The 24344-nt window shown below is 31.2% G+C and overlaps 6 protein-coding genes across 6 annotated transcripts; all 6 read right to left on the bottom strand.

Annotated features, from left to right (window-relative positions):
- Nucleotides 1-870: 870 nt before the first annotated feature.
- On the bottom strand, nt 871-1263 carry OCT59_019102 (uncharacterized protein; the record flags this gene model as incomplete). The annotated part of the gene is made up of 1 exon (XM_066135805.1): nt 871-1263. One exon carries the CDS (start codon nt 1261-1263, stop codon nt 871-873), a length of 393 nt encoding a protein of 130 aa, XP_066005061.1.
- A 109-nt stretch (nt 1264-1372) lies between these two features.
- On the bottom strand, nt 1373-1843 carry OCT59_019101 (uncharacterized protein; the record flags this gene model as incomplete). Its single annotated transcript, XM_066135804.1, has 1 exon — nt 1373-1843. One exon carries the CDS (start codon nt 1841-1843, stop codon nt 1373-1375), a length of 471 nt encoding a protein of 156 aa, XP_066005060.1.
- Nucleotides 1844-1925: 82 nt separating this feature from the next.
- Nucleotides 1926-2417, bottom strand: OCT59_019100 (uncharacterized protein; the record flags this gene model as incomplete). The annotated part of the gene is made up of 1 exon (XM_066135803.1): nt 1926-2417. One exon carries the CDS (start codon nt 2415-2417, stop codon nt 1926-1928), a length of 492 nt encoding a protein of 163 aa, XP_066005059.1.
- Nucleotides 2418-7572: 5155 nt separating this feature from the next.
- On the bottom strand, nt 7573-8903 carry OCT59_019099 (uncharacterized protein; the record flags this gene model as incomplete). The annotated part of the gene is made up of 2 exons (XM_066135802.1): nt 7573-7987; nt 8110-8903. The coding sequence occupies 2 exons, from the start codon at nt 8901-8903 to the stop codon at nt 7573-7575; spliced, it is 1209 nt and encodes a 402-aa protein (XP_066005058.1).
- A 1907-nt stretch (nt 8904-10810) lies between these two features.
- On the bottom strand, nt 10811-11494 carry OCT59_019098 (uncharacterized protein; the record flags this gene model as incomplete). Its single annotated transcript, XM_066135801.1, has 1 exon — nt 10811-11494. The coding sequence occupies one exon, from the start codon at nt 11492-11494 to the stop codon at nt 10811-10813; it is 684 nt and encodes a 227-aa protein (XP_066005057.1).
- Nucleotides 11495-17037: 5543 nt separating this feature from the next.
- Nucleotides 17038-22357, bottom strand: OCT59_019097 (uncharacterized protein; the record flags this gene model as incomplete). Its single annotated transcript, XM_066135800.1, has 15 exons — nt 17038-17477; nt 17538-17624; nt 17733-17925; nt 18033-18124; nt 18191-18413; nt 18490-18879; nt 18956-19054; nt 19117-19347; nt 19420-19791; nt 19870-20247; nt 20318-20695; nt 20771-21145; nt 21219-21611; nt 21691-22083; nt 22154-22357. 15 exons carry the CDS (start codon nt 22355-22357, stop codon nt 17038-17040), a joined length of 4248 nt encoding a protein of 1415 aa, XP_066005056.1.
- Nucleotides 22358-24344: the final 1987 nt, after the last annotated feature.

The following is a 24344-nucleotide window of genomic DNA, read 5'->3' as shown; positions in this document are numbered from 1 at the left end:
TAGATTGGAAAAAACCAGCGCCATCGAGGACTTGAACCCAAGACCAACCCATAGAAACATCAGGAGTGCCAAGGTTAATTAAAGAACCATCAGTATAAAAACAATAATGGTTATTAGGAGGAGTCGCTAACGGTGAGGCAGCAAAAGCGAGAGAAGCAGCCGAGCCCAAAGAGGAAGAAAGAGAAGGAGTAGGGAGAGTAACCATCTCTACTTGTGAAAAATTAGGTTGAGTGTCCAAACGACCATAATATGATCTTACAGTTTCATCAAGGTCCGCCCAAGTGAAAGGAGAAGTAATAGTAGTGGTATCATGTCTAATACGCTCCTGCGTTGTCGGGAGAATTAAAGATCTAAGAGGAGAAAGTTTTGGGATGATACATAAAGGAGTAACATCTGTAGGATTACTTTTAGTATGGGTAACCGGTATATGTTTAGAACAACCAATCAGTCCTTGTCAAAAAATGCGAGGATGCCTGATGATGAGGTTACATGGTCATCAGTCCTTGTCGCAAAACACGAGGATACCTGATGAATAAGTTATTGGATTATTGGCCTAAAAAGCATTCATGGAAAAACTATGGATTATATTACAGAAAATGTGAACGGAGTTCATGTCACGTGATACCCTGAACAAATGTGTAGAGTGTCACGTGATTTCATGCGGTACGTAGATCATTTCCTTTTTGGGCGATACCCGTTCCACAAAAAATCGATTTTGGTAAAAATGCGTTTGGAATCTTGTGTAACATAAATTTCCTTTTTCGGTAATTCGGGATTACGTGGTAATGCCGGCCGGATCTAAAAAATATGACTCTGCAGGGTAATTCCTACGAAAGTCAAGTACAAAATGCTTACTCCTGTTGAGTCCATTCATACCACTCCCAGTCCCCAAGGATCGCCTCCCCATCTTTGTTCACTTAATGCATACTCTATGGTTTCCCTCTCTTGGGGGTCCACGACCATCCCATTCCTAAGCATTTTCTCCATAATATAAAGCTGATCCTTGGTGAGGCGGTCTATCCATCTTTTATAGAAGTCGTTTACATCTTCAAATGTTATCCAGTCAACATTCCCTTTTTCGAATGGCTTTCCAAGAGCTCGGACATACCCGATCGTAGTGGCATAATTTTTCCACCTCTTATATGCCTCTTGACGAACTTCCTGCCACCACACTCTATCTACCTTACTCGCTGCAATAAGGTCAGTATCCGGGATCTTTGCGACAATGCGTTCGACTATTTCTACTGGTAATCGGTCCAACATGATGTTATGTTACTTATACTATAGCTATCTTCAATTACTGTATGCCTATTACACATGGATAAAAAATATAGACTAAATTCGTACAGGATCGTAGGACCACAGGAGCCGCTTATGCAAGAAGTTCTGTTAAGGTTTTCTCAGCCTCGTTTTTAGTAATAGCTCGCTTTGGGGGACCGGTTGATGAGTCCTTAGTCGCATTATAATACAATTCGAAGAGGGCCTCAAGCTTATCTAGGAGAGCTTGTTTATTCTTGTATGATTCGCGGATTTTTGCTATCTTAGCAGTATATGCCGCATTATCTGGGAAGAGTTTTCTGGCCACGAACTTCACATATGATACAGGAGAATTTGCCGTCTGGATTCGCTTGATATACTTCACGTGGTCCTGGATGAGGTAACTGGTTTTGCTAAACCCAGATACTAATGCGACTACTATAGTATCTTTTAATGCGCGGATAATCTTGGGGACAGTTTCGTCAGAGATAACACTAGGCTGAATGCGTGATGCCTCGTAAATAACCTCCTCACTAGTGCTGTCAGTGCTGTTAACAATGCTTGTGAATTCGGTATATGTTGACATGATTCTTTGTACTTTGTAAAAAATATAAATCTTCAGTTACCTGTTCATTCGAATGAGAAAAAATAAATATGAACCTCGGGGTTTACACTTGCGATACTGCGAGGCAGTAGAAGTGTCGCTCGGCCTTTTGTATCAATGGAGAGCCTGGTCTATATAACCAGGGGATAGCGACTTTCTGGATAATCCTAGCCGCTTTATTGTTCCTTCTTTCTATATATCTCCTAAAGGCTTTCTGGATCATTTCAGCATGATGAGTATAATAGTCGAAATTAAAATGCTTTGGGCAACTATATAAATGTAGTCGTACCGCTTGATCCATGGAAGCATCGGCTCCCCATCCGCGATCAATAAAAGATTTACAGTAGGTACAGTACCACCTATTTGGTAGTCGTGATACTATTCTCCTAATGTGCACAATATAAGCATATACAGCTTGACGAGACCTTGGATAAGGTGGCCGCTTATAACCTATTCTACTACAAGTATCATAATATTGCACAGCATTCTGAATGCGCCTAGCCCACGTGTGGAAACTTTCGTCGTCTTGTCTACCTAATCCGTCGGTGTTTTGCATTTGGGTATCTCGTAAGATTACATGTTTTATAGGTTTATTCAATTATGCCATCACGGTATGTCGGTAAAAAATAAACCTACCAGTCCCTAGCAATCATGTCCAGATAACCTTGTTCACATTTTTCACATGGCAGTATCCCGCGGTTTCAAACTTGAAAGTCTTTAGAGTCGTATCTGCATTCTCTGAACAAGTGAAAAGCGCGGGGCTATCTGGCTGTTCTTCTAAAATAAATCCATCTGTATGGATACGTCGTACTTTATCCTTGTATGGTTGAATTGCCTCAGATGTGATTTTGCGACCACGTGCTAATAAGAATGGGGCGATCCTGGGATACTCACCTTTGAAGGGATTATCCGGGTTTGTAAACTGGAATCGCCACTGGTCAGATCCTACTGGTATGATAGAGTCGAGTGTATGGCCCTCTGGAAATGTAAATGGGTCTGTTTGATCTGTGGTGAGTGTCTTGTAATTTATACATGGCCTGGTAATTCAGTATTTTCGTATAAATACGTAATTCGTAATCCTGGTAATTAATTACCAGATTACTTGAAAAATACGTAAATACGTAATTATTTACGTATAACGTAATTATTTATATATGACGTAATTAAATTAATATAAATATATATATATAATTAATAGATAATATAGTGCGAAATTATTTTGATCAACTTCCAAATTAATAAAACTATCTAAACCATAAATAGTAATTTATTTATTAAGTAAAAAAACTATAAAAAGTAATCATTCATTTTTTTTTTAACATTTAAAAAAGAATTTATAATTCTTTCGCGTTATAATATACTTCTTTTAAATCTTTTTAAGATATTTTAAATATGGATGACAGTAATGATAATCAAAATACAATTATTAATCAAAATAAAAAAAAACGTGGTCGTCCAAAAACTGATATTTGGGATTATTTTAAGGAAGGGCCAAGAAATAGAGGGCATTGTTCAGCAGAATGTAATTTTTGTGGCTGGAAACAACAAGTAGGTCAGCCTATTGAAATGCAAGGACATATTGCTTTAAATTGTTTAAAGGTATCACCTGAAGTAAAGTCTTTATTCCTGGAAAAAGTAAAAAATAATGGACATCTCGGTTATAATAAAAAAATTAAAATTAGCCACAATCAGCCAAAAATAGATGAGATATTTGATTCAACCAAAATTGATCAAGCTAAAATTGAAATGGCAAATCGTGCTATTGTAAAATTTTTTGCTTGCTGCGGTATCCCTTTTCATATAATTGAAAACCCTTTTTTCATTGATCTTCTTCGTACATTATGTCCGGGATATAATCCACCATGTAGACAAACTCTTACAGAAGATATGCTTAATGCGGAAATTTCACATGTTATTACTGAAATAAATCTTAAATTAAATAATGAAAAAAATCTTACATTGGGTACGTAATAATAATTTATTATAAAATATAATAAATTAAATTATTAATTGTAATTTCTTAATTTTTAAAGGAGTAGATGGTTGGACGAGTACTAGTGGACAATCACTTTATGCATTTGTTATTATTACTGGTGAAAGAAAAGAATATATTCACTCAGTTCAAAATTTATCAAACTATTCACATACGGGAGAGTTTTTAGCAAATAAAATAATTGAGGTAATTGAAAATGTTGGAGTTACAAAATTTGCAGGAATAGTATCAGATAATGCATCTACAATGGTCATGGCAAAAAAGCTAGTTAACGATCGATATGGATTTATAATGCCAATTCGGTGCATTGCACATCATATAAATCTATTAACCAATGATATTTGTAAATTAGAGTTTGCCCAATCAATATTAAAAAAATGTATGAAATTAGTTCATTTTTTTAAAGCATCTCATCGGGCAGGTGCAGAATTAACAGATGAAATAAAGGAAAATATGGTTAAAGGTGGTAAATTAAAGGGGTATTGTCAAACGAGATGGATGACTGCATGTGATTGTGTTTCTTCAGTTTTAAGATGCGAAGAAGCTCTAAAAAATGTTGGTATTTATTGATTATTTTTAATTATTTATTTTTAATTAATTTTAATAAATTTATCTAATTTTAGATAGCAAATAATAACCCGAATTACCTAAAGCAAAATATCAAAGAAATTATTACGAGGCGTTTTTTTATGGATATTGAAGAATTACAATTAATTCTTAAGCCAATAAAAGAAGCCATCAAATATTTAGAAATGAAAAATGCAACGTTAGCAGATTGTTTCTTACAATTAATAAAATTGTCATATTCAATCAAAAGCTTATCAGAAACTCATACTACTTTTCGACAACAATGCATTAAAGCATTTAATAAAAGGTGGATGCAGTTCGATTTTAGGTTATATATGTTAGCCTATTTACTTCACCCACTATACCGTGGTACGTATTTGATAAAATAAAATGATGATTTTTACCTTATTTAACAATTAATTAATTATTAATTAATTAAAATATCATAGGTAAAGGATTCCGAAATCAAGTATGCCGTAAAGTAGTTTATTGGGCAATTGAAAATATATGGATAAAAATGGGAGGCGGAGAAAATTCCAGTTCCAAATTAATTGGGCAAATTGCTGCTTTTCGTGATAATCTTCCTCCTTATAATGATGAATTTGTTCCTAAATATTATACAGTTGAGCGTTGGTGGAGTTATGTAGAACAAGATGAAGGAGAAGAAAATTTTATCCAACAACTTGCATTAAAAATATTTTCAATAACTCCACACAATGCAGGATGTGAGAGAATATTTTCCGTGATGGGTTGGTATATGAATAAAAGGAGAACACGGTAAATATTTATTTTATTGTTGCTAGTTATTAATTTTTTTTTGAATTTTAAATTTTAAGTAATTCCTTTCAATTAGATTAAGTGTGAATCATTTACAAAATCTTACGAAACTTCACACATATTATGTTTCAAACGCGAAAACTGAATTAAAGTATACGGCTAGAGATATGAATGTCAAGAATGATGAAGAGTTTTATCAATTGGTAAGAAATGGTATATATCAAAATATTAATGATGAAATTGGAGAGGAAGAATTAGATAATGAAGACGAAGATTATGGTGATACAGAAGACGAACTTGTTGACATAGAAGAGTATGAAAAATTTGGGCATAAAAGTAACGATAGTGTTTTACAAAGTGAAAACTATTTTAATTTTGTATCAAAGGAGCTAGTGGAATTATTAAAACTTCAGGAGCCGCGAGTAGTTATTGAACCCGTAAATGTTGATCATATTGTTGACCACGGTAACGAAAATTTCGATATAGAGAAATTATTAGACCAACAATTTAGTGAAGATGATGATGTTAACGTTTAGATAGTCCATGACTCATATTCATTTGTTGTATATTTTGATTTGTTTTATTTCTTTCAAAATTTTGAATAAAAGCTTCTAACAATTTTGCGTTCTAACATGAAGAATTTCTTCTTAATTTATTTTAAAGACAATAATTTAATACATTATTTCATTTAATTTATTTTTAACAATTTTGTATAATTTTACTAATGTTTAACAGTTTTTATTTAATGCTTAACGAAATAGATTAATAATATTTAATGATCTAATTTAACAATTTACTTTAATAATGCTTAAGATTTTCAGAAACTGAAATCTACAAAAAAATAAAAAGAAAGAAACGTACGTTTCTTCAAATTTCAAAAGAATCCGCTCTCATACACGTACTTGTGTTCTAAGAAACCGAATCTACAAAAAATAAGAAACGTTAGTACGTTTCTTCAAAGTAAATTTCAAAAGAACCCGCCCCTATACACGTACCCGCGTTTCTTCAAAATAAATTTCAAAAGAACCCGCCCCTATACACGTACCCGTGTTCTTAGAAACCGAAATCTACAAAAAAAAATAAAAAGAAAGAAACGTTAGACGTTTCTTCAAAGTAAATTTCGAAAGAATCCCGCATACACGTACTTGTGTCTTGTGTTCTAAACCGAAATCTACAAAAAAATAAAAGGAAAGAAACGTTAGTACGTTTCTTCAAAGTTAATTTCGAAAGAACCCGCCCCTATACACGTACCCGTGTTCTTAGAAACCGAAATCTACAAAAAAATAAAAAGAAAGAAACGTTAGACGTTTCTTCAAAGTAAATTTCGAAAGAATCCCGCATACACGTACTTGTGTCTTGTGTTCTAAACCGAAATCTACAAAAAAATAAAAAGAAAGAAACGTTAGTACGTTTCTTCAAAGTAAATTTCGAAAGAACCCGCCCCTATATATGTACCCGTGTTCTTAGAAACCGAAATCTACAAAAAATAAAAAAGAAAGAAACGTTAGTACGTTTCTTCAAAATAAATTTCAAAAGAACTCGTCCCTATATATGTACCTGTGTTATAAAAAACCGAAATCTACAAAAAATAAAAAGAAAGAAACGTTAGTACGTTTCTTCAAAGTAAATTTCAAAAGAACCCGCCCCTCTACACGTACCCGTGTTATAAAAAACCGAAATCTACAAAAAAATAAAAAGAAAGAAACGTTAGTACGTTTCTTCAAAGTAAATTTCAAAAGAATCCGCCCCTATACACGTACCCGTGTTCTTTATAGAAACCGAAATCTACAAAAAATAAAAAGAAAGAAACGTTAGTACGTTTCTTCAAAGTAAATTTCAAAAGAGCCCGCCTCCATATACTTACCCGCAGATTCCTGGAAGCCGAAACTTATTTATTTATTAAATAAAAAAAATACAATCTAAAAAAAAGAGTACATTTTTAATGATTGGAATTGATAATCTAATCAAATCTATTCCGATCAATTACGTAATTACGTACATCGTAAATAATTACGGTAAACGTAAATTATTTACGGGTACATTTGATTAATTACGAAGTCATAAATAATTACGTTAAACGTAATTATTTACGGTAAACGTAATTATTTACGAAATACGTAATTATTTACGGTAAACGTAATTATTTACGAAATACGTAATTATTTACGTATTTCGAATTACGAATTACGTTTTTGGCCAATGATTTACCAGGCCATGTATATTGTAATTACGCTTCCTCTGGCATAATGCTCCCCATAATGTGTTGAGGACTCGCTTTGCCACGCGGCCAGCTATGCCACCCTGGTTTTTAATTTTGAAGAGGAAGTGTACATACTCACCGAATATTACAGTTCCAGGGATTCTCGCTTCTCTATCATATATCAATGCATTTGGCTTCCCATCCTGTATTAACTGTATATTGAGACCAAGTTTTTTTTGCTCGTTGTAAGTTGATGAATGTATAGATTCCCCTTTTATTCTGTCGGAAGAGAATATTATTCCCACTTATTTTGGCACGGAATAATCCATACAAGGCATAACCCCTGTGGTCGACAAAGTCATTAAGTGTCTGGAATTTACCCCGTCTGATTGGAAAGTTCGCGTTTGATTGTTGGATACTCGGGTATAAACTTGTTGCGTCATACTGTCTTCCATAGCCCTTCCACTCGTTATCTGCCCAGATTAATCCTCCCATCATTGCATCACTTAACCACTCCGCTTCTATCGGGTCAAGAGGATCATTGGCTGGAATTCCTACACTTAATCGTTCGAATAACCAGAGAGCTGTTCTTTTGTAAGACCAGTTATGGTATGATAAGTCGATTCCTAAACCGAACTTCTTTGTCTCCTGTAGAAAGGAATTCCGCTCCTCGTGGATTCTCTGATATGCTTCTTCGAGAGTTTCATATACCCAGTCTTACGGTTTTTCTCGACGGGGATGAAAGAACTCTTGGAATTCTTAGTTTTTTGAAACTGCCCAATTGTGCAAGACTTAACTGTTTTGCCGTTGTATATTGTGACTACATTATTGGTTCCATCTTCATGGTATACAATGGGTAAATTACGCTTTTTATCTAATTTACTGGGGTGGAGTCTTCCGGGATTTAACATGAGGGAGTAATGGCCTTCTGATAGGATGAGTGTTACACATCTATCGGACTTACTTTTAGAGATTCGGGTAATGTCCCCCACAATATTAATTGCGAGACTTCCTGCGAGTTGTTCGACCTTGTCCATGCATGAAACTGGGATGGGAGCATCGCGATTGAAACCTAATGCCTTTTTGATATACTCGGGCTTTTCGATTGACTTTGGCATTTTAGAGAATGTGCCGTAGATATGTTTCAGGCATTCATACAGGCAATCATTTAGCTTCCCGTTGCATCCTCCTGCGGCCGGTGGGGCATCTCTCACATAAATTATGAATCGTTCAAAATAATCAGGGTCTGCGTCATCCGGTAGTTGTACTTCGTCGTAGTGGTCTAAGAGTGAGAAGAAGCTGGCTGGTTGGTTTCCTGATGTCCATCCACCGGGTTTCCAGTTTTCATAGGGGAGCAGGATCTGAAATTTATGTGTTGGATACCGGGATTGGAGTCGCTGTCCAAGTTTTGCTATTGCTCCTCTGGAAAATCTTGCGCCTGAATACTGTAATTCTTTGATATCCGGTCTTGTAGGTAAAGCACGGACAATCTCTGAATAAACCATTTAATGTATTTATGAATTGTGTTCAGTTGTAATATAGGTTTTTTATACAAAAAAATATAAGATAACTAAGAAGTGCTTATCTTATTAAAAGGAGTCAATCTTGCTGCATACACGATCAAGATCCTCTTCATCCCAGTCGTTGATGAGTCCATTGGCGGCTTCCCATTCACGTTCCATATCGGTTTTTGGACATTCCTCGGGATCTCTCGCGCTTTACCCTTATCTGCCCTCATAGTTTCATAACCAGAGGGGTGGGAATAATCTCGGCATCACGATTATCCTTGTATATTCTTATTAAATCTGCGAGTTCTTTACGGCTAGGTATTTTAGGTAAGTATCCATTATATTCGATCCAGTCCTTGAAGCGGTCTACTACTTCCTTAAGGTAATACTGGTACTCGTCCTCAATACGCGTTGTGGGACATTCCTCTATTTCAAACGCGAGTATTTCCCAGTCATAGTCATCTGACGCGTCTTGGTACTTGGCCCATAATTCCTTACTTGTATTGTAGAGATCATCGAAGGCCTGGTCCTTTGAATTTTTAACCCACGGTTTGCGATCCCATCGGTGTCTTTCATGCCAAGCCCAATGCGCTCGAGTGCCTTCCTTTGGTTCAGGATCCCGGTCAACTTCTGGTTCTGTGTCGGGTTCTGGGATAAATTGCTCTTCAGGAGCCGGTTCTGGGTCAGGCTTAGTGACAGATACAGAAGATTCTGCGGGAGACTCGGGTTGTTGTTCAGAAGTTGGGTTCACGGTTGTAGAATCCGAGTCTGATAACAAGTCGTCTAAGACGTCGTAGTCATCATCTGATTCAGGGGTGGGTTCTTCTTGGTCAGGTTCCTCGTCAGATAGATAACAGTCTGAGAAGTTATCTATAGGTTCATCGGTGTCTGACTCATTAGTATCTTCATCGGGATCCGGTTGTTCTTCCCTTAACTCTTGTTGACGTTCTTTTAAGTGGTCAGGCTTGGGTGGAAGCGGTGGAAGAGTCTTGCGAATTACAGGTGCGGGTTTTTCCTCAGCGGGTTTGGGTTTTTTCTCAGCGAGTTTCTTTTATACGTCTTGTGGATTATTAGCAGGAATGCTATATATATTTGCCAAGAACTTCTCTAAGGCTTTGGGATCAGATGCGGGTTTCTTAGAAGTCTCTACATCTATTCCTTCTATGTCTATCTCGTCTATTTCATGAATCCAGTTTTTTCTGAGGAATTTCTTGTAAAGGTCCTCCCTGGATATACTATAGACACGGGTCGGTTTCTTATCTTTACGAACTAATTTGCTATTTATAGCCAACTCATTTGATAGGATTCTAGAAGCGTTTATCTTTGATAAGGGTGAAATACAATGTGTTTCGCAATATGAAGTATATACCCTATAAAATTCTTGAACAGGCAGGTCGGTCATATAATTTTTCATTACGAGGTATGTGTCCTTTATAAATTGGAATAGCGGTGGAAGAGTTGAGATGATATGTTCCTGTTTGGATGTTGTCATAGGTGGCGGATTTCCATTGAAGTCTGGGTAAGCATCCGCGATGGCTCTCAAATAAGCATAGAACGCCTCACTGGCGCCTGGGTATTTCATAGCGTCACCGAGTTTTTTGAAATAGTTGAGGTCTCCCTTGCGGGATGGTGACACATCCAAGAACACTGTGCGCCTATCGTCATTCTCCACTCTGAGAGCATTTTCGTTAGTAAGGATGATAGTTGACATAAAGTTTTTGTAATGTGTTGGCGTCTTGTATTTTTCGTGGATTTCCATTATATCACTCGTTACTTTATCTTTCAAAGAGCGATACAGAGAATTCCACTGGCTTTTTTCTGTGGGCATTTCCTCGAGAAGAAGAAGAACCTTACCCTGTAATTGCCCATTGAAACTTCCAAGAATCGTCTGAGGATCGCTGGTCTTATAAACAAGTTGAGTGCCTACTGCCTAGGACGCTGCGCTGAATGAAATCTGTTATAATACCTTTGCCCCAACCCTGTCCGGATTTTAGATAGAGAATCGAGTACATCTTCCTTCCAGCTGCCACACCGGCTAACCACTTGATGATATACTCAGTGAGATTCCAATCACCCGAACACCAGATTTCCTGAATGTGAGAGAAGATAAATTTAACCACGAGGTGAATTGTAGACTCAAAGGTGGATATTGGACGCAAGACGTGGAGAAATCCCGGGAAGATATTTAGATAGAGTTGGCCGGTTAAGGATCTGAAGATTCGCTGTTTATGGGGATCACAGGTTGCATTACATACATTGGTATTCTCAACCATAAACCACTTGTAGATGTTGAACTCGGTCTTTTGAGAGGGTCCTTGTTCAGGTTGTGTGTAGAATGCCTTCGTGATTGGACGGATAAGTTTACCAATATTTTTGTCAATAACGTGTTTCAAACTTTTACTATCCGGGTCCCACCAGAAAACCCCATGAGGATCTGCACAGGTAATGAAATAACTGCAAAGATACCTCTTGGCTTGATCGAGGTCACTTATACTCTTTGCAGCGACAATAAGCCGTTTAAGCTCATCGATACTAAAGGCTTTCTTTTGTTCACCGAATTTAGGGATAACTTGAGCTTGAGTGGTCATTTTTTCGTTCTGTCGAATCAGGATCTAATTTATAGTTACCTAATCTTCAATTGCCGAATATGTTTTTTCCAAAGATCTGCGCTCCTACCCGGTTATCCTCCTACAGATCTACAGGCCTTCTAGGGGTTATTAACCTACCTGTTCACTCGGTTTGTTATCTCACTGCCTCCAATAAGATAACGAACGGAATCCTGAAAGAGTAACGGATCGTAACGAATGTAACAGATCTGGGGGGGTAAAATCAAAACTTTTTTCTGAGGGGGTGTCCTCTCCTATTATTCTGAAATATCTGTTACATCTGTTACATCTGTTACTCCCTTCTGATTCTATCGTATTTTCCTCTCTTTTTCCTTATTTTATCTGTTTTTTAGTATATTTTTAGTAACAGATGTAGTAACGGATAGTAACGGATCTTGGGTAACCCTGCCCCACGAAGGGGGATGTAGGTACTGCGAGGCCACGTGGCCGAGGTGGGGTGAGCGTAGCGAGACACACTACCAGCCCGACGACCTGAAAAATTAGAATCAAAATGGTTAGGACCATTTTACATTCATGAAATACTACCGAATGGAGCGTATAGAATTAAAAATATTAAAGGTGTCATCAAGAAGATACCTGTAAATGGAGAATTATTAAAGACTTACCATACACCGATGAGTAAATGATAACTATCATCAATGGACTTAGAAAAATAAAGATAATTTATAATCATGTGAAATAAAATCACATGACATAAAAATAATTTTCGAAAATAGGAAAAACTAATGAAAATTTCCTAAGAAAGACCGAAGTGAAATCCGGTACAGGAAAACCGTAGACTTAACAAACACATGATAAACCGCAGATGTAGACGCAGCAAAAAGGAATATTTAAAACGCAGCTGAGTCAAGTGACAATGCATGTTTGATTTAGTGGTATAATTCGCACCTACCACTTCGAGACACGAGTTCGATTCTTGGAATAAATTTAATGTGGGCATTAAATTTTTATGCGGGGGATAGTTGTAATGCCGTAGTATACCTAGTAAATTTATTAATTGTGGGGCGCAGTATTACATTTAGTCTTAGTGTATAAAATTTTAACTTATTTTTATTTTTATTTTAATTGGACCGAGAAGTCGTTAAACTAATAATCACATGGATTAAGGTAGTTGGTCCGTGATGACCTTAAACTATTAGTCACGAGATTTAAGGATAAATGAAGATCCGAAAGATACTAAATTGAATGAAATCAAGTGATCTGAGGTGTCAAGTGATTAATTTGTTGATCACTACGTTAATATTATAAATCATAATTCAGGAGTTCATGATGATCAAATGGATACAAAATTAAGATAATGGAAATACTTTAAAACAATGGAAATACTTTAATAATTTAAATCCATGAATCGAAATTATGAATTTAGTTACACAAAAACAAACATAAAAGGGCGTGAAGATCACCTTTTGGAAAAGGAGAAAATGGGACGAATTTTGTTATGAATTATTTATTTTATTATTTAATGTTATTAAACCAAGCATATTATTGTATTTATTTATATTATTAATAAAGAGTCATTTTGTTAATACCTGAGGTGGCAAACATAATTCTCTATGGGCTCAGGTGTTACAACGGCTGAGCTGAGCAGCTGAGCCACACGTTGCGGCTTATTATTTTTCGGCTAACTACACCACCATTATTTATTTCACGGGAGTCATGAATGTTAATGATTTTCATGGCGCTGCCGTAAAAATCATAATATTTATGCTAACTCTTTGATCTCATGGAGACTAACGGGAAAGAGTGGAAAAGACTGTAAAATCACGTGAGCATGAAAAATATCATCAGAAAAATTACATCAAAAAAATCACTGGCGACCAATTAGTAAACATGAGATAAATATTTGATATACTTCCTTGAAAAGGAATAAAGGATATCATATGATGTCAAATTGTAATCAAATAGTACATTATTGTAATGTAAATTCTAATAAAGGTTTATCACATGACTGATTTGGAATGTCGTTCTTTCAGGATCATTCTCCCCCTATAAAAAATTTTTATCCGAATATTTCCATTATTTCTCCGTGTCTTCCGTAAAAATTCTGTGAAAATGATACATTCACAGATATCCGTGTTAGCGTGATGAAAATTTCCATAATTTAAGGCTATAAATTCCATTAAAATGATACATTCACGGAAAAAATATGGAAAGATAAAACACAGATCAGATTTTTTACAGGGTTCTGGTTATATAAACTCACTTTTCTTATTTAAATAACGACTACCAAAAAATTAGTTAATGAAATAAATACTATTATATTTATATTTAGGATGCTATAATTTTATTAAATTATATTTAATATGTAATTTAAATTATTTATAATATATCTTCCCTGTTGACCTTTTAAAGATCGTAACGGAAATAATGACTCAAAGAAACTATCTCTTACTGAAGCGATTAAATCAAAATTAGGAACTACCACATATCAACATTTCTACATAATTATCCTATACAAAAGATGTAAATTTTAAAAGTGATACGGCATCTTTTACGAAAGTTTTTTTTAGTTTTTCTGCTGAACTCTAAATATTCATAATCCTTCTTTCTTGAATCTCATAATAAAAGAAACCCTGTAAAAAAAGTTGATCTATTTTTTATATTCCAACTTTTTAACATAAAAGGCTAACCTTATATCACAGAAATAACGGATAAAATTTTTTATAGGAAGGTTCAAACAAATATGTTTGTTAGTTAACACTCGCTCTCGAAAAAAAAAAATTGAAATAAATCTACTCTCCCTCAATAATGTTAAAGAAATTTGCGGATTATACTATTTATGTGCATAAGTTAAATTTCTTTGTGCTGTTGTAAATTTTGGGATATAACAACTTTTATAATTAACATATTTTTTCTTCTTGAGTTGTGAATTGATTCCAAAGAGTAGTTTGGGAATTATAACTATTTTTTATATTAATTATTTACTTTGGTGTACTTGAAAATAACATAGAAAAATGTATAAAAATACAATACATTAAACAAACAAAATTTACGTATTACTCGAATTACTATCTTTATGAATATAAAATCTGTATTCAACACTAATTCATAACATTTTTCGCCATATCTAAGGGAATCCCTATAAGAAATATGTATACGGAAAGGAAACGTTTTGTATACATTTTATGTACGTTTCTATAGATTCCGTATACAAATTCCGTATATTTAATAATTGAACATTTTTTAAAAAAACTAATGTATATGAAATGTATACGGAAAAAATTAATCATACGGAATGTATACGGAATTTTTAAACTTAATATTTTTAGAAGATAATTTTACAAAAATCTCGTAACATAACACGTGATCACGTGCGTGATTGTTTATTGTTTTGTTATGATACGTTTTTTGTTTTTTATATAAACCCTTACTTTGATGAGTTTGATCTTCCGATCTTCCTTTCTGTCTTTCCCTTCCTTCTCTTTTCTCTTGTTTTATTTTTGTTATTTTTTCTAAATTTTTCTTCTTTTTTCGTCACCCCCCTTTTAAAAAAAAATTTTTTTTTTCGTACCTCACTTTAAAAATTTTTTTTGATTTTATTCTTTTATTCCCACTATTCCCACTCTTCTTTTTTTTAAAAAAATTTTCTTCTTTCTATTTCTATTTCCTCTTTATAAAAAATTTTTTATTTTTCTAACTTTGACGTCCTCCCTTTAAAAAAAAAATTTTTTTAACTTTCCTAACTTCGTTACCCTCTTTTTAAAAAAATATTTTTTTTGATTTATTCTTTATTCCCCTTTCTTTTTTATTTATATATATCGCAGATTTTTTTTTGTGAGAAGATTCAGTTTCTTTTTTCTTTTTTGTAGATCAGTTTGGGAGTCCTTTCCTTTTTGTAGGATTGTTTAGGATTTTTTTTTCTTTTTTTAGGTCAGTTCAAATTTTCTTTTTTTTTTTGTAAGTTGGGTTCAAATTCTTTTCTTTTTGTAGGTTGTTTTAGTTTGTTGCTTCAGAGTCTTCTTTTTTTGTAGGTCAGTTTTGGATTTATTTTGTTGTTTTGGTTTCTTTTTCATCAGATGCTTCATAATTCTTTTCATTTATGTAGGTCAGACATTCTGGAGTTCTCTTTCTTTTTTTGTAGGAATGCTGACCTTTGGTGACTTGGACGATTGCAGATACTATATGAAGGGGGGGGTTGTTTCCAATTAAGCTAGACATTCTTATGTTTCTTTTTTTGTTGTTTGACTCCAAATGAACCTGAACTTATAGATAATTTTGGTTGCAATAGGTGGTTTTAATAAGGAGGGAATTTTCATAATGTATTTGTATTTTGTTTATTTTTTATTTTTTATTTAATTTAATAAAGTAAAATTAGATTTATGTAAATATAATTATAGTAAACTGTAATACAAATAGTAAATTCAGTGACCAAATCGTATAAATTTTGTGATAAAATCAGTGATCAAATCATGTAAATTCCATATGAATTCCGTGCAAATTGCGTATCCAAACCATATTTTTAATGATATGGAATTGTGCATTTTTCCGTATCCTATTATGATACGTTATTTCTAAGGAAAAAAATCGTATAAAAACATTATAAAAAACGTATCCCAATTTTTTTATAGGGAATACCTCCAAAATCTTCTGCAATAAGCCTAATTGCAGATTTGCAGTTCCAGATACTAGGATTGTGGAGCATGAAGGTTTTCGGTCAATATTTTAGCCCTATAAAAAAGGTAGATACGTTTTTTATACTGAAAGATACGTTTTGTATACTGAGAGATACGTCTAGATACGGTTTGAGATACGGAAAAATGCACAATTCCGTATCTCACATGATACGTTTTTTTAGTGTCTCCGTATACAAAACGTGTCTTGCAAGATACGGAATTGTGCATTTTTCCGTATCTCAAAACGTATCTAGACGTATCTCTCAGTTATCTTTCACTATAAAAAACGTATCTACTTTTTTTATGGGTAGGTTGAACAAACATTTCATTAGAGGTCTTTAAGATAACTTCTAAACCCGTAGAGCGTACCCGCAATCCCTTAAGGAAACTTTTTGAGCCAATTAAATACTTTAAATTCCTTCACTTCCAAAATATAAAGAATTGCAAATAAACATAAAAATTCATATAAATTAATAAAATTTAGATTTAACAAATGTGTTTCTATAAAGCAATAATCAGAAAATAATTTAGCTGGCAAAATCTATATAATTAATAAAATTTGTAACGTTTAGATTACCTGCATAAATAAATTCTAAATTGTGCAACATTACTTCCATTGGCCAGTTTATTACGTGACGACCGTGACGTCATGATGTTAAACAAATTAAAAAAGCAAAATTTATGTGACGATAATATAATTCCAGCTAGCATTACAGCCAATCCTGGTGCGAAGCAACAGGTTACAACTGTTGTTAAAATATTAATATTACTAGTATTTGTTTATTATATTATCCAATTGATTTTATTTATATAAATAATATTATATATTCATATTTAATTTCTATAAAATAATAGTTATACGAATGTTGAACAAGTTTTATTATACTAATATTAATTGAAATTAATTGGAAGTGCACAATCGTCTAAATATTGAGAATTATAATCATCATCATATTTTGGAAGGTCTTTTGTAAAAGGATTAAGTAATCGAGATGTATAAATAGCTTGTGGATGAGTAACTGTTTTGTAATTTTCAATAGATGAAGGATTTTCTTTTCTATATTCTTCTGCTATCTTAAATTGCATTTCAATTTCTTCATCTTCTACAATGAAAATATCTCCTCCATATGACTTATGAAATGAATTGATTAATTTATCTATTTCAAAAATATCTGGTCTATTATTTTTGTCAATATCCCAACACTTTTTCATTAAATCAATATAACATCTTGGTGCTTCTGGTTCACTTATTTCAGGTCTAACTCCTTTGCAAATATCTAATGCTAAATTATGATCATGTGCACAATCACCAAAAGGTTGCTTTCCAGTTGCTACAAAATACATTATCATACCATAACTATAGATATCTGCTGCTTGTGTATAAGGTTTACCTCTTAATACTTCAGGAGCTACATAAGGCATAACTCCATAAATTTTTGTTTCATCTATATTACCAACTTCTCCACATAATCCCATATCTGAAATTGATATACAATTACCAAAATTATCTATATTACTTAAAAATAAAATGTTTCCTGTATGAAAATCACGATGAACTAAACTTTTTTGATGAATTTCTTTAATACCATTAATAATATTAAGCAATGCAGATAATTTATTTTCCCAAATAAAATATTCATAATTTTCTTTTATCCATTGATTAAAATTGCCATCTTTTGCATATTGAAGAACCATAACATATTCTTTTGTGTTTAGATTTTGAGATATTCCATATATATTGAGGACATTACTTTTTTTATTTATTGAGTATTCTTTAACCTATTAATAGCAAAAATTATTATTATTACATTGTACTTAAATTAAATTATAAATTAAACCCATAAAAAATTATTCTATTATAATAATTTTTTAAAAAAAATTCATACCTCATTTAAAAATTTATTAGTAATATTTTGGGAATTATGTAAAGATTTCAAGGCAATTACTCTATTTGGGTCCCTATTATATATTTTTCTATCTACATCATATTTTAATATACCATTTTTCCAATTTGCAGAATATACTGTAGCAAAGCCACCTTTACCTATTTCCTTAATATTATTAAACTGATTATATGGTATCCATTCAAATACTATAATGTCATCATCATCGTCATTTATTTTTGATTGCATTTCTTGAATAAAATCATCAATTTTTTCATTTCCACTTGTCCAGATAAGAACTAAAATATAATATCCTGTATCTGGATTTTGAGATATACCATACAATACTTGAAATGATTTATATTTTGTTGGATATTTCTTAGCCTAATTATAAATAAAAAAAATTGTAAATATCTTAACAAAAATAAAAATATTTAAATATTTAAAAAAAATTTCATACTTCATTAATTAAAGAATCAATGGATCCTTGTGAATTATGTAAACACTTTAAAGCAACTTTTTTATTTGAATTTCTTTTATATTTATATTCCTGATGATCATAATATAATGGACCATCCTTCCATATTGCTGAGTATACTGTTATAAGGTCATTTTTACCTGTTTCTTTAATTTCATTAAACTGATTGTATGGGATCCATTCAAGCATTATATCATCATAATTATCATCATTTATTTTTAATTGCCTTTCTTGAATGAAATCATCAATTTTTTCATTTCCACTGATCCATATACTATTTTTTTGAACCAATATATAATCTCCTGTATGTTGGTTTTGAGATATACCATACAATACTTGAAAAGATTTATGATTTGTTGGATACTTTTTAGCCTAATTATAAATAAAAAGAGATTGTAAATACATTAATTAAAAAAATGTATTTAAATTTTTAAAAAAAATTTCATACCTCATTTATAAGAGAATTAATGGATTCGTTTGAATTATATAAACATTTTAAAGTAACTTTTTTATTTGAATCTCTAATATAATTTTTACTTTGCATATTCTTTTTGCACAATGGACCATCCTTCCATATTGCTGAATATATTTTCATAAAACTATTTTTACCATTTTTTTAATTTCATCAAATTGATTGTACGGTATCCATTCAAATACAATATCTTCATAATTATTATCATTTATTTTTAATTGTCTTTCTTGAATAAAATCATTAATTATTTTATTTTTACTGATCCATGTACTATTTTTTTGAACTAAGATATAATTTCCTGTATTTGGATTTTGAGACATACCATACAATACTTGAAATGATTTATATTTTGTTGAATATTTTTTAGCCTAATTATAATATAAAAATTGTAAATTTATTAATTAAAAAAATGTATTTAAAGATTTAATGAAATTAAATACCTCATTTATTAAGAAATCAATGGATCCTTGTATATTATATAATTTTAAAACAACTTCTTTATTTGAATCTCTTGTATAATTACTCCATTTAGTCATCTTGCATAGTGGACCATCCTTCCATACTGCTGAATATACTGTTATAAAATCATTTTTGCCTATCTCTTTAATTTCATTAAACTGATTATATGATATCCATTCAGGCATTATATCATCATAGTAATTAATATTTAATTGCTTTTCTCGAATAAATTCATCAATTTTTTCATTTCCACTTGCCCAGATAAGAACCAAAATATAATTTCTTGTGTTTGGATCTTGAGATAATCCATATAATACTTGAAATGTATTATACTTTGTTGGATATTTTTTAGCCTAAATATAAATGAAAGAGACTGTAAGTATATTAATTAAAAAAAGGTACTATTTAAATATTTAAAGAAATTTAAATACCTCATTTATTAAATAATCAATAAATTCTTGCGAATTATCTAAACATTTTAATGCAACTCTTTTGTTTGAATTTCTTATATAGTAATTCCTCCAATTATCCGTCTTGTATAATGGACCATTCTTCCATATTGCTGAATATACTGTTATAAAACCATTTTTACCTGACGCTTTAATTTCACTAAACTGATTGTATGGTATCCATTCAAGCACTATATCATTATAAACATTAATACTTAATTGCCTTTCTTGAATGAAGTCATCAATTTTTTCATTTCCACTTGTCCAAATAAGAACTAAAATATAATCTCCCGTATCGGGATCTTGAGATATACCATACAATACTTGAAATGATTTACGGTTTGTTGGATATTTTTTAGCCTAATTATAAATAAAAAAGCAATATATTAATTAAAGAATATTATTTAAATATATAAAAATAATTAAATACCTTATTTATTAAAGAATCAATGGATTCTTGTGAATTACATAAACATTTTAAAGTAACTTTTTTATTTGATTCTCTTACGTAATTTTTATTCTGTACATTCCAATATAATGGACCATCCTTCCATATTGCTGAATATACTGTTATAACGTCATTTTTTTCTGTCTCTATAATTTCATTAAACTGATTATATGATATCCATTCAGGTGCTATATCATCGTCATAATTATTAATTTTTAATTGCTTTTCTTGAATAAAATCATCAATTTTTTCATTTCCACTTGTCCAAATAAGAACCAAAATAAAATCTCCTGTATTTGGATTTTGAGATATTCCATATAATGCTTGAAAAGAATTATGTTTTATTGGATATTTTTTAGCCTAAATATAAAATAAAAGAGATTGTAAAAATATTAATTAAAACAAAGTACTTAAATATTTAAAGAAATTAAATACCTCATTAATTAAACAATCAATAAATTCTTGCGAGTTATTTAAACATTTTAAAGTAACTTCTTTATTTGATTTTCTTGTATAATTCCTCCAATTCTCCTTCTTGCATAACGGACCATCCTTCCATATTGCTGAATATACCTTTACAAGGCCATTTTTGTCTGTTCTTTTAATTTCATTAAACTGATTGTATGGTATCCATTCAAGCACTATTTCCTCACAGTCATTAATATTTAATTGTCTTTCTTGAATGAAGTCATCAATTTTTTCATTCCCACTTGTCCAGATAAGAACTAAAATATAATTTCTTGTATCTGGATTTTGGGATATACCATACAATACTTGAAATGATTTATGTTTTGTTGGATATTTTTTTGCCTAATTATAAATAAAAAAATTGTAAATATATCAACAAAAAAAAAGTATTTAAATATTTAAAAAAATTTCATACCTCATTAATTAAAGAATCAATGGATCCTTGTGAATTATATAAACATTTTAATGCAACTTCTTTATATGAATTTCTTTTATATTCATATTTCTCATGATCATAATATAATGGACCATCCTTCCATATTGCTGAATATACTGTTGTAAGGCCATTTTCGCTTATCTCCTTAATTCCATTAAACTGATTGTATGGTATCCATTCAAGCACTGTATCATCATAATAATTAAATATTTGCCTTTCTTGAATGAAATCATCAATTTTTTCACTTCCACTGATCCAATTTGCCAAGTTTATAGAACTATTTTGAACTAAAAAATAGTTTCCTGTATCTGGATTTTGGGATAATCCATATAACACTTGAAATGCTTTATGTTTTGTTAAATACTTTTTAACCTAGATAAAATAAATTGTAGTAATTATGATACTAATTAAAAGAAGAAATATTTAAATATTTAAAAAACTTCATTCATACCTTATTCATTAATGAATCAATGGATTCTTGTGAATAATATTTTAAACCAACTTTTTTATTTGAATTTCTTGTATAATTTTCATCCCGCCAATGCTTCTTGCATAATGGACCATCCTTCCATATTGCTGAATATAATGTTATAAACCCATTTCTGCCTGTTTCTTTAATTTCATTAAACTGATCATATGGTATCCATTCAAGTACTGTATCTTCATAATCATTTGCTTTTAATTGCCTTTCTTGAATATAATTATCAATTTTTTCATTTCCACTGATCCAATTTGCCAAGTTTATAGAACTATTTTGAACTAAAATATAATTTCCTGTATCTGGATTTTGAGAAATTCCATACAATACTTGAAATGCATTATGTTGTATTGTATATTTTTTAGCCTAAATAAAAAAAATTGTAATTATACTAATTAGAAAAGAAAGTATTTAAATACTTAAAAAAATTTCATACCTCATTTATTAAATCAATAGATTCTTGTGAATTATATAAGCATTTTAAAGCAACTTTTTTATTTGAAATTCTTGTATAATTATTCCATCTTTCCTTCTTATATAATGGACCATCCTTCCATGTTGCTGAATATACTGTAATAAGGTCATTTTTGCCTGTCTCTTTAATTTCATTAAACTGATTGTATGGTATCCATTCAAGCATTATATTATCATATTCATAGTCGTTTATTTTTAATTGCCTTTCTTGAATGAAATTATCGATTCTTTCATTTCCACTGGTCCAATTTGTAAAATTGTTTCTTAAATATTTCAGAATATTATTTCTTGTCAAAGGTATTTTTTGAGAAAACATTGTTTTTTAAAATTCCAACTTTTTTTTTTTCGAATAAAAACTTATTTATAATAAACTGTGACGTACAAGTAACAGGTAACACACAATTTGCATAAATTACTATGCATTACGAAGTTTTAAAATCAAAATTATTCCGTTTTCAAAATGTTTGAAATTGATGTCGATCATGTAAGGTAGTGACAAACAAATACACATACTGTATGTAATGTAGCAAAATTAATTTGTACAGTATGTCAATCATTAGTAATTTCTTTCTAATACCCGATTTTCATTTCTTAAATAATACTCTTTATGTAAAACCATTCAACACCAACATATTTTAATACATAATATTTGTCCCAAAGTTTCAAATAGCTTGCTCTTATTTGACGCCACGCCAGATTCCCATTTTCTGTTAATCGTTTGCAATTGACTCGTGGATCACGAATTAAAAAAGGTTGAAGATACAAAAACCAATGATTTGATCAGCTTATGAGAACGTAATAAGATTTTTAGCACAAAAAATAAATGTTCTATGATTTTACATTATTTTACACATATTACATATATTTTTTCTTATGTGTTTTTTGCCACAACCTTATATGATCGACAACAATTTCAACCATTTTTGAAAACGATAATAAATTGTTTTATAAATATCTATTTTTAGGTTTAAAGGAGCTAATTGCATCTTTAATAATTTCTAGTACAAATTGAAAAATGAGTTTTCCCGAATCGCCGTCCGCCGAGCGATATTGTCGCACAATTTGTTTTAATTAATTTGTGTAACATGCTTAACATGCTTAATAAATTGACGTGTAACAAAATTAATTCGTGATTTACGAGTGTATGGCAAGCCGAGTTGGACTAAACTATCGCGGGTGAAAAATCAAAGCATGGATTGACAAAATGTTACACCGTGCCTGACATTTTACCTGTTCATGCTTAATCTGATATTTATCTGTACGTGCTTGAATCAGCTTGATATTTTTATCTGTTTATGCTTGATGTTTATCTGTTTATGCTTGATGTTTATCTGTACGTGCTTGATGTTTTATCTGTACGTGCTTTGATGTTTTATCTGTATGTGCTTGATGTTTTATCTGTATGTGCTTGATGTTTATCTGTATGTGCTTGTTGTTCATCTGTACGTGCTTGATGGTTTTATCCGATCATGCTTGACATTTTTATCCATCTTTGCTTGATATTTTTGTCCGTCTGTGCTTGATGTTTTTGTCCAACTGTGTTTGATTTAATCCAACTACACTCGATAATTTTATCTTTGTCAAAATTAGTTTCTTTGTCAGCACAGGGTTGATATTTTGTTGATCACATGTTTTTAAGTTTAGCGTAGTTTTTAAATAATTTTTTTTTATTGGCTTTTTTTTATAAACAAATTTTGTAGAGAATTTTTATTTTTAATATAGGCAAAGGCTTTGTGTGATAGAATTTCTTTGGGAATTTTTTTAATAAAAAGATTTTTTTTTGATAATAAATTTCGTTAGAGAATTTTTTTCATTGATAGGGACATTTCTGAGTTTTTTTTTTGATGGATAATTTCGTTAAAAACTTTTATTTGATAGAAATTTCATTGGAGAATTTTTTTTTAATAAGATTTTTTTTTTTGACATATACTTAATTTGTTGAAACAATTTTTTTAACAGGAGAGATTTTTTTTTTGATAGAGAATTCATTGAGAATTTTTTTTTTTTTTGTAGAAAATTATTTGAAGAATTTTTTTAATAGGGAAGATTTTTTTTTGATAGAGGATTTCATTAAAGAATTTCTCCTTAATAGATATTTCATCATAGAATTTTTTTTTTTAATAGGTAAGATAAGTATATCAAGAATTTTGGCT

The sequence above is a fragment of the Rhizophagus irregularis genome, chromosome 28 (assembly GCF_026210795.1).
Source record: "Rhizophagus irregularis chromosome 28, complete sequence".
NCBI lineage: Eukaryota > Fungi > Glomeromycota > Glomeromycetes > Glomerales > Glomeraceae > Rhizophagus > Rhizophagus irregularis.
This window is presented reverse-complemented; position numbering and strand designations above follow the sequence as displayed.